General features: G+C 37.3%; 1 protein-coding gene across 5 annotated transcripts in view; it reads left to right on the top strand.

The window, feature by feature from the left end:
* LOC135210856 (golgin subfamily B member 1-like) overlaps positions 1-14,171 on the top strand; it is a 232,378-nt gene extending 218,207 nt beyond the window's left edge. For all 5 annotated transcript variants that reach the window (XM_064243755.1, XM_064243754.1, XM_064243756.1 and 2 more), the window contains one exon: positions 4,229-14,171. In XM_064243755.1, the coding sequence (XP_064099825.1) occupies positions 4,229-13,957 (9,729 nt within the window). In that variant the 3' untranslated portion in view covers positions 13,958-14,171. The remainder of the gene's footprint in view (positions 1-4,228) is intronic.
* The last annotated feature ends 296 nt before the right edge of the window (positions 14,172-14,467 follow it).

Raw genomic sequence — 14,467 nt, 5'->3', positions numbered from 1 at the left:
TTTCTTTTTTGTGCATTAATAAACCAAAACTATTTTATTTATCATAATTTAATCATAAATGATGATTCCTTTGCTCATATATCGTAGCCTGGGGCACTCCTTCCTACGTAACCCCCTCTCTCCCCTTCACTAACTCGGCTTATTTCAGCGAATTTTCTTTGTATGTTAGCGAGATGTTTTCCTTGTATTTTCCTCTTTGGCATGATGACATTCTTGCCGAAACAAAGATAAACAAACATAAATGCAAGAGAATGTCAAAGGTGAAACTCGAAGGTGTACTCTCTTTTTACAATGACAATTTAATAAATCATGATTATTATGAATTTCATATTCCATTTTGGGTATTAAAAAACCAAAACTATGTTATTTATCATAAATGAAGATCTCCTTGCTCAAAGATCGTAGCCTTGGGCACAGTGTGACGTGTGCTGTCAGGCAAGAAGGGGGCGGTTACTAGGCAACCCTCCCCTCTCTCTTCACTAACTATGCGTATATTATGATATTCTGTAATAATACTTGAGCGATTTTTCTTCGTCTGTATGTTAGTGAGATGTTTTCCTTGTCTTTTCCTCATTGGCATGATGAACTTCTTGCCGAAACATACACAAACATACGTAAAAGCAAGCGAATGTCACGAGGTGAAACTCGAACGTGTAATCTACTTGACTCTATGGTCCAACTGATTCATGATTGAACCAGATACTCGCTTCAGACGCTTCTGCGAGCCACGGAATCTCTACAGATGCCATTTCTCACAATTTTTTTGCCAATAATTATCAAAATTTACGATAACAGAAGAAATATTGCATTTTCTTGTACGGATGAATGTTTTAGGCTTATTGAGTTATGTTTACTAATTACCCTGTAACTACGAAAGTAAGAGGAATTTTGACGAAATATTTCGTATACGTATTCTCAATTGCCATATGAAGCTCCATGAATTTTTTCATGCCTTTGCATTTTTCGCCCTATACCACCATATATAGGGGTTCCGGCCAGCCCCCTTAAAGTGGTGGTTGGCTTCTCTCATAAAGAACGAGGGCTTTTCCCTTGCCCTGCGGAACCCCAACCAAGTGTTGTTTTCCGACGCTTCGGAGTCGTGATGGGGAGCAACGCTAGGAACAAGGGAGGTGTCGGGCACCTGGACAAAGGAGCAGGTGTCATGGCATATCAATTGCAAAGAACTCGTGGCCATACACCTAGCCTTAAGGTTCTTCGAGAAGGAAGTCAGAGGCGGGGTGGTCCAGGTAAACTCGGACAACACCACGGCTCTGGTTTACATCCGCAAACAAGGGGGGACTCATTCGTTCTCCCTCTACGAACTGGCGAGGGATCTGTTGATCTGGACAGAGGAAAGAGGCATAACTCGCCCCACGAGATTTATTCAAGGAGAGAGAAACGTGAGGGCAGACAGACTGAGCAGGAAGAATCAGGTCCTTCCCACAGAGTGGACTCTCCACGCAGAAGTGTGTCAAAGTTTGTGGTCTCTGTGGGGGAGACCTCACATAGACCTATTCGCCATGTTCCTCTCCAAGAGGATAGAAATCTTCTGCTCCTCAGTAGAGGACCCAAGAGCTTTTGCAGTCGACGCTCTTCTCCTAGATTGGTCGGGCTTAGACGCCTACGCATTTCCCACCTTCAAGATTCTGGGGGAAGTGCTCAGGAAGTTCGTGGCCTCAAAGGGGACGAGGTTGACCCTCATAGCCCCATTTTGGCCCGCACAAGAATGGTTCACAGAGGTACAGGAGTGGCGGTGGACTTCCCCAGATCTCTTCTAAACAGGACAGATCTTCTCAGACAACCCCACTTGGAGAGGTTTCATCAAAACCTCCCCGCTTTCGCTCTGACTGCCTTTCAACTATCAAAAGACTTGTCAGAGCGAGAGGCTTTTCTCGCAAAGCTGTGAGCGCTATCGCGAGAGCCCGAAGATCTTCAACAATTCGGGTTTACCAATCGAAGTGGGAAGTCTTTAGGAAATGGTGTAGGGCGAAGAAGCTGTCCTCCTCCAATACTTCTGTGACCAACATTGCAGATTTCCTCCTTTTCCTGAAGGAGGAATCGCACCTTTCAGTATCCACCATCAAAGGGTACAGAAGTATGCTATCAGCTGTTTTCAGGAACAGATGCCTGGAAATAGCTGAAAATAAAGATCTGCACGATCTTATTCGATCTTTTGAAGCTTCAAAATCTAGTAAGCCGAAAACTCCAAGCTGGAATCTTGACGTGGTCTTAAAATTCCTGACCTCAGATCGGTTTGAACCTCCACAACGTGCCTCCTTTAGAGATGTTACTAGGAAATGTATTTTCCTGTTGTCCCTCGCTACTGCCAAGAGAACAAGCGAACTCCATGTCTAGATTCTCGTGTGGGCTTTAGAGGGGATTCTGCTATATGTTCGTTCCAGACATTGTTTCTGGCGAAAAATGAAAACCCTTCAAAGCCCTGGCCCAGGAGCTTTGAAGTGAAAGGCCTTTCTAGCCTAGTAGGTAAAGAGATTGAAAGGTCTCTTTGCCCTGTCAGGGCTCTTAAATATTATCTTAGTAAGAAAAAGTAGATGGGAGGTTGTCAACAAGGTCTCTGGTGTGCTGTTAGGGACCCAAAGAAACCTATGTCCAAAAACGCCTTGGCCTTCTTTGTAAGAAGCGTGATTACGGAGGCTCATCTTAACTACCCTGATGACTCCTTCAAAATACTCAGAGTCAAAGCTCATGAAGTAAGAGCTGTTGCTACTTCTTTGACTTATCAAAGGAATATGTCAATGAAGGACATCCTTGAAGCGACTTATTAGAGATGCAATTCGGTCTTTGCATCTCATTACCTGAAGGACGTCAGGGTTACATATGAGAAATGCTTCTCTCTTGGCCTGTTTGTGTCAGCGGGGACAGTGCTGGGACTTGGAGCAAATACTGTTCCTTAAAACTTTTTTTTGAGTATCATAACCCTCTTGTTAGATATGTTTTTGGTTTTCTACTGGCAGGGGCGCAAGATGTCGCACAGGCGGCCGTCGCTTTTTCGTCAGTAAGGAACCAGAGGTGTATCTGACTTGGGGGGGTGGTACAAAAATTTTTTTTTTTTTTTGTAACTATATTTACGTGTGTTTATGTGGTTTAGAGTTCTTTGGTTGTTTGTTAGGAGTTTGGGGATAACTCCTTTCAATCTTTAGAACTAACCCGAGTGTTAGGAGCAGGTGATTGGGATTGGTGTTGTGCTCCTTGAATAAGGTGTATTGTCATGTTAGTGGATTAGCACCCAATAACAAAGGCCTTTAGGCTCTGCCGAGTAAATGGATAAGACCCCATTGGCAGACCCACAAGAACTCTTAGCCATAGATCAATATCTCGCTGAAGCTCTTGAGGCGAAGCAGACTCCTGGGCAGTAGCCACGAAGTCTTCCGCCTAATCAGGTAGGAACCAAGGTTTATTAATACCTACAACATATGTTGTTTACCTGTCTATTTCAGTAGTTAGCTGTCTCTTACCCACCACCAAGGGTGCCAATCAGCTAAGTATATATCTGACAGGGAAGTTGATTGTACAAAAATGATATTGTTATGATACAATAAAGTTTTGTACATACTTACCTGGCAGATTTATACGATTAATGGCCCACCCAGCCTCCCCGCTGGAGACAGGTGGAAGAGAGAAAATCTGATTAGAAGATGGGAATGGTTCCTAGTCCTGCCACCCAGGGCAGGGCGGTAGATCACCTGACCTACCTGTAGTGTGTGCCGCGAAATTTGAATTTCTGTCAGGACGACGGAGTCTATAGCTAAGTATATATCTGCCAGGTAAGTAGTATGTACAAAACTTTATTGTATCATAACAATATCATTTTTCTAAATCTAAACTTTTTTAACAAAGATTTAAAAATATTTTCAGTTTAATTTTGTAGAAGTATGAATGTACTACATGAATATGCATAATTTTTTAATCACTTATTTTTAATGTATTTGTTCCTCTATCAACACTGAATGACCGTCTGGGCCCTAGTGGTGTGCTCATTGGCCCAAATTTTATTCATTCATTCATTCTTTATGGTTATGCTCTGTGGCTAGCTCTCATTTCTGTTTGCCATCAGTAATAAGCTTAAGTTGATTTAAACAAATTACTTACTGGTAATTGATTTAAACAAATTGCTCCGTAGTGGGAAATTTTGTATGATTTGGGGGAGGCGGGGTTGAAAATTTTAGTTGTTACCCTTTACTGCTATTAATACCTTTGCTCTTTACAGCGGAATTCATCATCTACTCTGACATCTAGAAGTTTTTACCACCAGAAAAATGTGGTTAAACATGAGAATAAAAAAGAAATGGGAAGTGAGCCTTTGAAGCAACGGGAATTGGAGGAGGCTTCTCAGGCAACATCAGTTGGACCATCAGGTAAATGTGACATTTCTGCATGTTGCCCACCTTTGGTTAGTAACAACTTGAGCGAATCAGAGATTGATGTAAAGGATATAAAGTTTTGTCAGAATGAGAAAAAAGTATCTTGTGAGGCTAATGAAGGCACTGTTGAGAAGAAACAGGATAATTATTTGCTGGGGATGTCAGATGGGATTGCAGAAAGTGACTATAGCTTAACTCAGAAAAGTGTCATGAAGAAGTGTGACGCTTATGCTATGGGTAGTGATTCTGAGAATAGTGAAAATTCTATAGGAACTACTAATTATGAAAAGGAAATGGAGATTGAATGTTCAAGTTATGAAAATGAAAAAAATTCTCTCTCAGAACAGGAAAGGACAAGAGATGTAAACATTCTTAAAATTGAAGTTTCTAATACATGTCATATTGAAGAGAGTGCCAAAACCCTGGAACCATTCACTGAAAGGAGTAGAAATTTTAGTGAAGTAAGAGCAGTCCAGAAATGTTTTGATAAAAGACCCATGTTTGTAACTCACACCAGGAAAATGTTCAAGAGAGGTATAAAAAATAAGTATCTCACTAAGATGCACAAGAATACTTCATCTTTGGCTCCAACCCAGGGTACTGGAAGTGAAACTCAAGTGACAAGTAAAGAAAAAGGCAGCAGTTATGAATCTGTGTTTGTTAGAAATACCTTGACAGAAGGAATTCCGGACAACAGTACTTTTGACGTTAAAGATAGTTCATTTATAGCAGTCACGAAGGAGGATACTGATGTAGAAAATCAAGTTAATGAGAATAATGATGGATCAAGTTCAATTTTCATTGGTAATAAGTTACCTCGAACTAATGAAGGCAAATCTTGGAAATTAGATAATCAGTGTTCTATGGAGATAAAATGTGTGTCGAAAAAAACAAGTAGATACTCTACAGCAGGTCCTTCAGAAAGTTGTGTGAATTTGTATAACTTTGAACCTTATACTGCTACAGCAGGTCCATCAGAAAGTTGTGTGAATCTGTATAACTTTGAACCTTGTTCTGCTGAAGGCCTTTGTTCCATTTTAAGAGTAGCAAATGCTCTGAAAGATGATACCTTGGTCCCAATACCCTCAGAATCTCTTACTTTAGAAATTATGTATGCTGCTGTTAACTGTGGTATGTTTACTGATGAACAGATTTGGAAATGGGTTAAAAGAATTCTACATAGAAAAGTAAGAGAACATGGTAAGGCTTATCAGATGCAGTTAAAGTTGTTAAAAGCACTTTTTGATTATTTAACTAAGGTCGATAAAAGATATAGATGGAAAAGTATTCTTCAGAATTCCCGATATTGCCTCCCAAAGTGTAATGAAATGTGCGTGCTGTTTGAAACAAAAGACTTTATGAGAGATGAAGTACTGAACTTTTATAAAAGCATTATTTTTGGGAGAGATTTGTCATGTTCCATAAATCCTTTAGTTAGTTGTGTTGATGATTCCTATATGAATTCTAAATGTCTTAAGGTTCAGGACAATGCATTTAAGTATGATGGATGTAAGCAAAGTATATCAAGTGCACCATGTAAGCCATTTCAGAATGTAACTAACATTACTGATTTTGTGGACATTAATCAGAAGTTTGGTTCCGATGTTGAACCAGAAGAAATAGGAACAGAAAGAACTAGCAGAGACAATGAATTAGAACTAGGAATATCAGTAATGTACAGTAAGCAGTTAGATTATGGACCATCGACTACAAACATGTTTGAGAAAAGCGCAAGCGACAAAGCACTAAGTGGTTGTGGTGGTTCCCCTGTAATAAGAGAATTATGTGACATATTGAATAGTGTGTGTAATCTCAGTAAATATGATTCTTTCAGCAGTAGGAAGAAGGTTGTAGGTAAAAAAATTTCTACTTTCAGGAAGGACAAGTATAAATGTATTTCTCAAGTTGAAAAGATTTTAACCACTCTTTGTAAGATCATTGGTACTGGCAAATCTCTTGAAGCAGATTTTCGTGAGATGTTGCTAGATTTGTGTCGTAATGTTAAGGTGCTTGAGTCATCAGCTTGCCACAACAAAGCCGAACTTATTAAGTATAAAACTGAAATTAAGACTAAAGTAGTGCATATTCAAGAATTACGTAAAGTTGCAAAAATAGCCAATAAGAAAGTGGAGTCATGTCGCCATCGTATCAGGTCTTTGGAAGAAGAATTAAAATGTGCAAAATCTTCCTCTTTGAAAGGTAACCAACAATTGATAGAAAGAATTGCTTATCTTGAGTCTGAGCTGCAGAAACACAATATTCAGAGAAATCCTAGAGAGACTAAAAGTCTAGGTGATAAAGTCAACATTCCATTTAATGTGCCTAACAGTAATGCTAATTCAATTGCAAACAAAAATCCAAATGGGCTCTCAAGTGCTGAGATTAGATCACCATTATTCTCAAAAATAGACCTTCCTTCAAAATCTGCCGGAATGACTGCGAGAACACAGATAACAAACAGAACAGAGGGAGAGTCCCCAGTGCCTATGGAATGTAAGGAAATTTCTGAAGGATATAAGTCATCAGTTTGCTGCATTGGCCAGAGAACAAATGCAGTTTCTGCAGATGCTTGTAATACTGTATCTCAGCAACATCTATGTGTATCTTCTAAGATTCCTGAAAATAGTCAGGTAGGTATTCCAGTTCCGTCAAGTAGCCAACACTCTTCGCCAGTGACCCCAGAGGGTGGCTTGACAATGCAATTACCCACAGGCCCTCCATTGGAATCTCCAGTCTCAAGTGTTCAGTTATTGTCTGGAGTAGCTCCTGATCCAGGGGTATTTCTTCGTACCCATAATATTTCCCAAGTGTCTGAAATAGGGCAGCCTTTAATAGTACCAAAAGTTCCTTTGCCATCATCTTTAGTCAGAGAAACTTGTGTATTTTCATCTGTATCTCATGATATTTGTGTTTCTTCTCCAGTGATAGCAAAACCCTTCTCGAATCCACTAAGTTCTGAAGAGGGTTACAAAGGCTTCCCTGCCATATGTACTGTTAGCAAATCTACCCCATTTGTTTCAAATACTTGCATGACAACAATAGACAGCCATGTTAAAACCATTCCAGATGCAGCTGAAGTTATGGGACCTATTTGTATTGATACAGTATCTTCTTTACAAAATGAACACCATGCTGGAAAGAAGAAAGACGAGGAAAGTTTGTTGAATTGTATTAGTCAGCAAAATTTACTTCTCATGCAAAATGAAAATGCAGCAAAGTTACAGGAATTACTTGTGGATCAAATGTCCAAAGATATATTATTTTATCAAAGTAAGACACAAGAACAGTGGGTAAAAATGAAGGAACGTGAAGATAGAATTATAGAATTAGAAGAAAAATTGTTACATGAAGAGTTCAGAGTTTGTAGTTTGGAGCGTAGACTGGAAGAGATTAAGAAAGATAAGGACACCAAAAAAAAATGGAGAATTATTACAGCTCCTAAAGAAGGAAGAGAATTTCGTTGCCAGGGAACCGCATTCAGTATCGGCAAAGAGCAGTCAGAACACTTGAAAGAGTTAGAGGAACGCCTAGTTTCGTGTTCAAAGTTAATATCTGATAAGAATAGAACCATTCGCACCTTAGAAGCTGATATAACTTCTCATAGTAGCAAAATCAAAAGTCTTGAAACCGTTATTACCAATTTAATGAACCAGGTGAAGTTGCTTCAGGAACAGATGTCAGCACCTGCCATGGAAGATAAACTACTGGAAATTCAACAACTGAAGAAGAAGACAGAAATATTCCAAAAGGATATTGAAAAGAAGAATATATCTCTTCAACAACTTCAACAGGAAGCTTCATATTTTGCTCACATAGTTTTAGCACAGCAGAAAGTAATTAGAGATAGTGGTTTATTAGAGAACACTTCAATGCCATCCTTAGACAGATATGATTGTATTGAATTTAGCAGTGACAACAGTAACTCTTTAGGGTTGGTGACTTCCAGAGTTACTTCACCTGATGGCCACAACCAAGAATTAATTATGCTGTTGCAACAAAGGAAAAATGAAATGCCTAGGCTTATTTCTATCCTTAGAGAACTTGATATAAGACTTGGAGAGAGAATGTCTTCAAATAATGTATTTAGAGATTATTTAGATCTGGAAATGCTACTTGCAGATGTAACACTGCTGATTTTTTCATGTTTGGAAACTGATGAAAAACTTGGTAGGTTTTTGCAGCTTGAAAACATTTTAGAGAGTGATGAAGCTAGACATGAGGGCCAGTTTTCTGGTAATAAGTTGAACAGGAAGAAAAATATAGAAAAGGATAATGAAACTTGCAGTGGTTTTTTAAAATGTAAGCAAAGTAAAAAATCTGGAAAGTCTAGTGTGTATTTCATGGATGTTAAACAGAAGAGTCATCATCAACTGAAATGCAGGAAGATTGGTGATAATGTGGAAGAAACTGAAATTTTAATAGATGTTCAAAAGAATAATCACATTCCGAATAAGTTCCAGTATCCTTGCAGCTATATAAGTCTTAGTAATCAAAGTGCAGCTCCTATCCCTTTTGAAGCTCAGGCACCATGTGTAACACCAGAAAGAAATTCTGTACAACCTGGAATTGTAGATTGTTATGAGAAAAACTGTTTATCCTTCAAGTCTCCAGATGAGGAGAAGGCTCCTGTACCTAAGCAATTATTAATAGAAAATGATTTGTATTTTGAAATGGAGAGTGTAGGTATGAACTTAACGCAAGAGAAAGCATTGACTCCTAGAGTTGAGGCAAAAACTACTGCTGAGCAAAGAGTAGAACATAATCTTTGTGCATCAGATGAATTTGTAAAGTCAAGTTTGTCACATAGAAAACCTGTAAGTGGAGGACAGTTTGGTGACAGTGCAGACAAATTATCAGTTTCATCATCACAGGAACTAGCCTGTTTGCCAGATGATGCAAAGGCACATGAAGAAGACTTATGGTCAGAATGTGACTCTGGAAAAATGTGTGTAGAACCCAGTTGTTCAGGAGGTTTAGCAGAGAAAGTGAACCAAATCTCATGTGCTCTTGTGATTAAGAGATTACTAAAAAAGGGTGTGAATCATAAGAAAAGGTCAGAGGAGCAGAATATGTACCCACATATTTCTTCACAATCTGTTGAGAAGATTGAAAACGCTGGAGAAATTTTCCCTACAAATAATCAAGAAAGGAAACTGGTCAGTGTGTACAACCCAGAAGTAATGAATGAATATTCAGCATCTTCTATTGTCCAGAATGAAAGATCTGAAAGAGTTAATGATTTTCTAAACCAGGCATATTATGAAAATACAAAGCTAAAAAAACCTAATAAAAAACTACTAAAGGACAAGGATAGTTTTCACCGGAGGCAGGATTGGAGTAGTTGGTTAATTAGCAATGAGACACAGAAAATTGAAGGGAATGGTGATGAAATAGATCCTATGGATAAAATTCAAAGAAGAAAAGAAAGTACGTCATTTAATGTGAGTGCTTCAAGAAAACGAGAAAGGGAGGAAGAACAAGTGTGTCTCTTTGGCAAGAAGAGGAAGAAAATCACATGCCAGAGCTCTTTTGTCTCGGGTACATCAGAATTAAAATTTGACAATGATTTTGCTACTTCTTCCACCCTATACACAGGTAAATGTTTTTCATTATTGAAACAAACAAATAGTATGAATTGTGAAAGTTTTTCAAGGGATTTAGAGAAGGATGTCATTATTATGAACAACAAAGAACAGCATAACAAGAGAAAGGTAAAGGAAACTTCAAAGGAGTGTGAAATAGGTGTGGAAATAACCAAGAAAGCCAGTTGTGAAACAAATTATGCTAAAATAAATGAGGAAAGAGTTGAATCAAATGAAAGTAGAGGTGACATTGAAAGTAAAAACAATGAAGATAGCCAGTTGAAGGAAAGAAATATGGAGGGAGTAAATTTCATAAATAGAGAATCAGTAAAAAATGTCTTTGCATTGGCTGAATGTTCTAAAGAGATGGAAGTAAATGTTGGTAAAATGGCTGAATGTTCAATATTTGATAATGAAAGTTTGTACACTAAGAATTTGTTAAGGAATGCTGTTGTGGTCCAATTGTGGAGAAGGTATCAGTCCTTAGAAAAAGATAATGAAAGCTTCAAAGAACATGTTCAGTCGATAGAAGAAGACTATCATAAAAAAGTGCTGCTTATTCAGGAAAGAGATTTGGCTTTGGTCAAGGCATTAAAAGAGAGAGATGAAGCTGTGGGTTGTAAGGAAAAAACTGTTAGTCTTTTAAAAGATTCAGAGGCAAAAAATAAGAAAGTTATTGAAGAGTTCAGGTCTAAGGAAGAGCATATTATCAAGGAGAAAATGTTAATTGAGGCAACATTGAAATCAAGAATAGCTGAGAAGGAAAAATGTATTGAAGATTTAAATTCTCAAATGAAAATCAAAATGGATGTCGTCAAAGATCAAGGAAATTACATTGTAGAATTGCTGAGAGAAAAAGCAGAGGTTGAGAAAACTAGGAGAGAAGTCAAGTTAAAATCGAAACAAGTTAAAGAGAAATACGTCGAGAAGCTGATCTTTGAAAATGCAGATGCCGGTAAAGTCCTTGATGTCAAGGCTTTGGGCTCTATTAAAGTAACAGCATTAAGTGACAGAATGAATAATTTTACTATCAACGTCAATAAATATATAGGTAACCTTAAGAACATGAAGGCAGCATTTGAATCACTTCAACCAAAGCTTGATTGTTCAACTTCTGAAGTAAATTTTGAACAAATGGTAGCAGACACTCTATCTATTGAAAATGGTATCGAAAGCTTTATGAATGAAATAATTTACTTAATTGAGGCTCTTAGAAAACAAGAACCAAAGGAACTGAACAATAAGTGTGTTGAAGAACCAGAGCCAAGCATTGCTTTTGGAATTATCCCAGAAACAACAAAATGTTCAAGTTTGAACCTTGAACAAAGGAAGACTTACAACACTTCAGGTCTGATGAACTGGAAAGAAACAACAGAGCCAAAATTTGTGGACAAAGAAGTGCAGGGAATATTGGAAATGGCTGCATACACAAATGAATTGGGAGTAGGTCTAGAATTTCCAACAAAGAAAAAACTATGTAAAGCTGTTGATGTTCATTTATATTCAGACACTCCATTTTTTAAAGAGCAGAATGAGAAAATTGATCAATATGAAAGCATTCTAAAGGAGAAGGAGAATATCATAGAAGAACTTCAAAACAAAGTTGAAGGTTTAATATCTGTCCAAAATGAGTTTTCAAATTTTGAAAAACTGCTTGAACAGACTTTGGGGATATTGCCAGTAGTACCTTCAGAGAAGGAGTATAGAAATCTTCAGGAATGTCAGAGAAGTTTGTCTCATGTTCCTGAGGTGAGGCCAAAGTATTCAAAGACACAAGAGGTTGATGGGTTAAAAGATACGACAGAAACTCTGCCAATTGTTAAGGAAGCAACTTCATTAAAATTACAAAGTGATCATGCTGGCGCTAACAGGGAGAGAATCTTGAAACTGTTGATGTCACAATGCGAAAAAAGTGAGGAGTTGGAAAGAATAGTGAACAAGATGCATCTAGAAAAGGATGCTCAGCAGAAAATGCTTGAGTCTCATGTAGTTGAAAAAACTGAACTTTCAAAAGTTATTGAATCTTTGAGTTCTAAGAATAAAGAGGTTCAAAATTCTTGTGGAGAACTTGAAACAAAAAACCAGCTTTTAGTAGAAAGTAAAAAGGATATTGATGAAGAAAATAGGAAACTCAGACATTCTTTAGAATCTTGGGTTACTGAAAAAAGTCATTTACAGGAATTGATTGAGTCCTTGAATTCAGAAAATAGGGAACTTCACAATAAAGTAACAGAAAAGGAAGCAGAAATCATGACGAAGAATGACCAAGTTACCAAAATAGAGGACATATTGAGAGGAAAAAGAGAAAAAATTAGTGAATTAGTGTTGCATAACCAGAACCTTTTAGGAGATGTGAACCAGAAAGATCAGTTGATTAGTCATTATACTAATGTTGTGGAGGAAAGCAAGAGAAGTGAAAAGGAAAGAGAAGATGTCATATTTGAACTCAAGAACAATGCCAAGGTGAATATGCAGAGTATTATTACTCTGAAAGAGGAAAATCAGAATTTGAAAAGTTTGCATGAAATTATATGTAAAGAGAAACAAGCCTTGGTTGCCACATTAAGTACTTTGCAGAATGAGACTGATGTCATTAAAGGTAAATTCTTGAATTTAGAAACTGAATTAAAATTTGAAAGAAATGAACATTGTAAAACTTTAGGTTCTCTTGGATTAGCAAGACAAGAGATTAGTGATAAAATTGTTGAAAATGAAAAGCTTGTGAAAAGTATTAGGAAGGTACAGGTTAATGATGAAAAAGCTTGTTTGAACTTGAAAGTAAAGAGAGAGTTACAACAAAACAAAGGACTGCTGTCACAAATTGAGAGCTTGAAATGTGAGAGAAGTGAATGGAAAAAGTCATTTGCTGCTCAAAAGTTTCAGTACCAACAACTGGAGAAAGTGAAAGAATCGCTCTCTTTTAAACTAAAAGAGGAAGAGATTAGATTTAAGTCACTTCTGAAACAGAGAGATAAAGATTGGAGAAAAGAATATTACATACTAGTTACTCAGTTTAATGAAATAGCAGATTACAATACTAAACTTCTTGATCAAGTGAATCATTGGAATGAATTTAGGATTATGCTTTGTAGGGCATTAAACATTAAGTTATCATATGAACTGAGCAGTAGTCCCAGTCCCCAGGATATAGAATGTATAAATCAGCTCTGTTACGAGCAGAAACATCTAGAAAATAAGATGAAAACTCTGAAGTCTTCATTATGGGAGGAACAGTTGAGGAATGAGAAGTTAGGAAGGTTACTTCATGAAGAGCAGTCAAAGGTTCATGCAGCTGAAATGAAAATCCAGGAATTAGAGATAGAAGTTATGACTGTAAGGGAAAGTATAGAGAGAGAACAGATGAACAATGTAGCTCAGAATGTGAAATTAAGAGAACTAGAAAAGAACAAAACATTCCACTCTCCTGAGGAAGTAGAACAGACAAGGGCTTATGAATTGGTTAGAAAATCAGAGTTGCAAATGCTTTCTCTGCCTCCCTCAACCTCTTCTCAGGAAGTAGAGGCCAAACTTGAAATTGCTGAGGCATTTGCCCAAGAAGAACAAATAAGATCAAACCATTTGTTGCATGTAATGATAGATGTGCAACAAAGGAATGAAAGTCTGAAGGAAGCTCTTAGGGAAGAACGATCACAGTATCTAAGCCTCTTAACAGAGATAAACTGTGGAGAACAAAAATGCAATTATCAAATGAAGGATGCTTGTGTAAAAGTTACTGACAAGGAATGCCAGACTCATGATTTTCTAGATAAGATTTATGAAGATGAGATTGCAAAAGTGCAATACAGTTTTAATTTGGAGCAAATGTCCTCCCATTACTTCTGTAAAATTTTCATAGGAGAATGTAGAGACTTCAAAGAGAACTTAGAATTGTGGCTTAGGCATTTAAATTCTTATATAGGAAAACAAATGGAAAGAAGGGAACAGTTCGAGGAAATTATAAGAGGAGTCACAGAAGAAAATAATTTTGAATGATGTAATGTATTACTGGTGTTGGGAAAAAGTATTTAACCATTCAGTGTAAACGTAGTAACCCCTGCCTATGGTTATGGTACATTTAAGAGTAGGTATAGAGTTCTTATATTACCACACTTGTAAGTTCATTCTTTGTTTTATTTGCTTAAGTGAACACATGTAGGTCTTATAAGGGACAAAAGTTATGATGTTATATTAAAAGGTAATACAAGTACTGAATTGTATTTTTTAACCCTGAGAAATACTGTATTATTTAACCAAAGGGGAATTGGAATGATCTGGAAGAAAATCTTGTTTAGTAGCTACAAATACTCACAGTAAGTACTTCAGTTAACTGAGTAATCAGTGAAATTTTTAATTATTCCTACATGTATACAACCTGAGGTCTCTACAAGAGGAAATACCTTCAGCATGATCTGGAGCTGACAATTCTAATACAACAAGGTTGTTTTGTAGTTAACTACTGGTGGGAGGGGTGAGGGATACCCTCGGCATCTCCTGCTGAGTGAT

Source organism: Macrobrachium nipponense, chromosome 4 (assembly GCF_015104395.2).
Source record: "Macrobrachium nipponense isolate FS-2020 chromosome 4, ASM1510439v2, whole genome shotgun sequence".
Taxonomy (NCBI): domain Eukaryota; kingdom Metazoa; phylum Arthropoda; class Malacostraca; order Decapoda; family Palaemonidae; genus Macrobrachium; species Macrobrachium nipponense.
The sequence above is the reverse complement of the archived record's forward strand: the minus strand, read 5'-3'. Positions and strand labels throughout refer to the sequence as shown.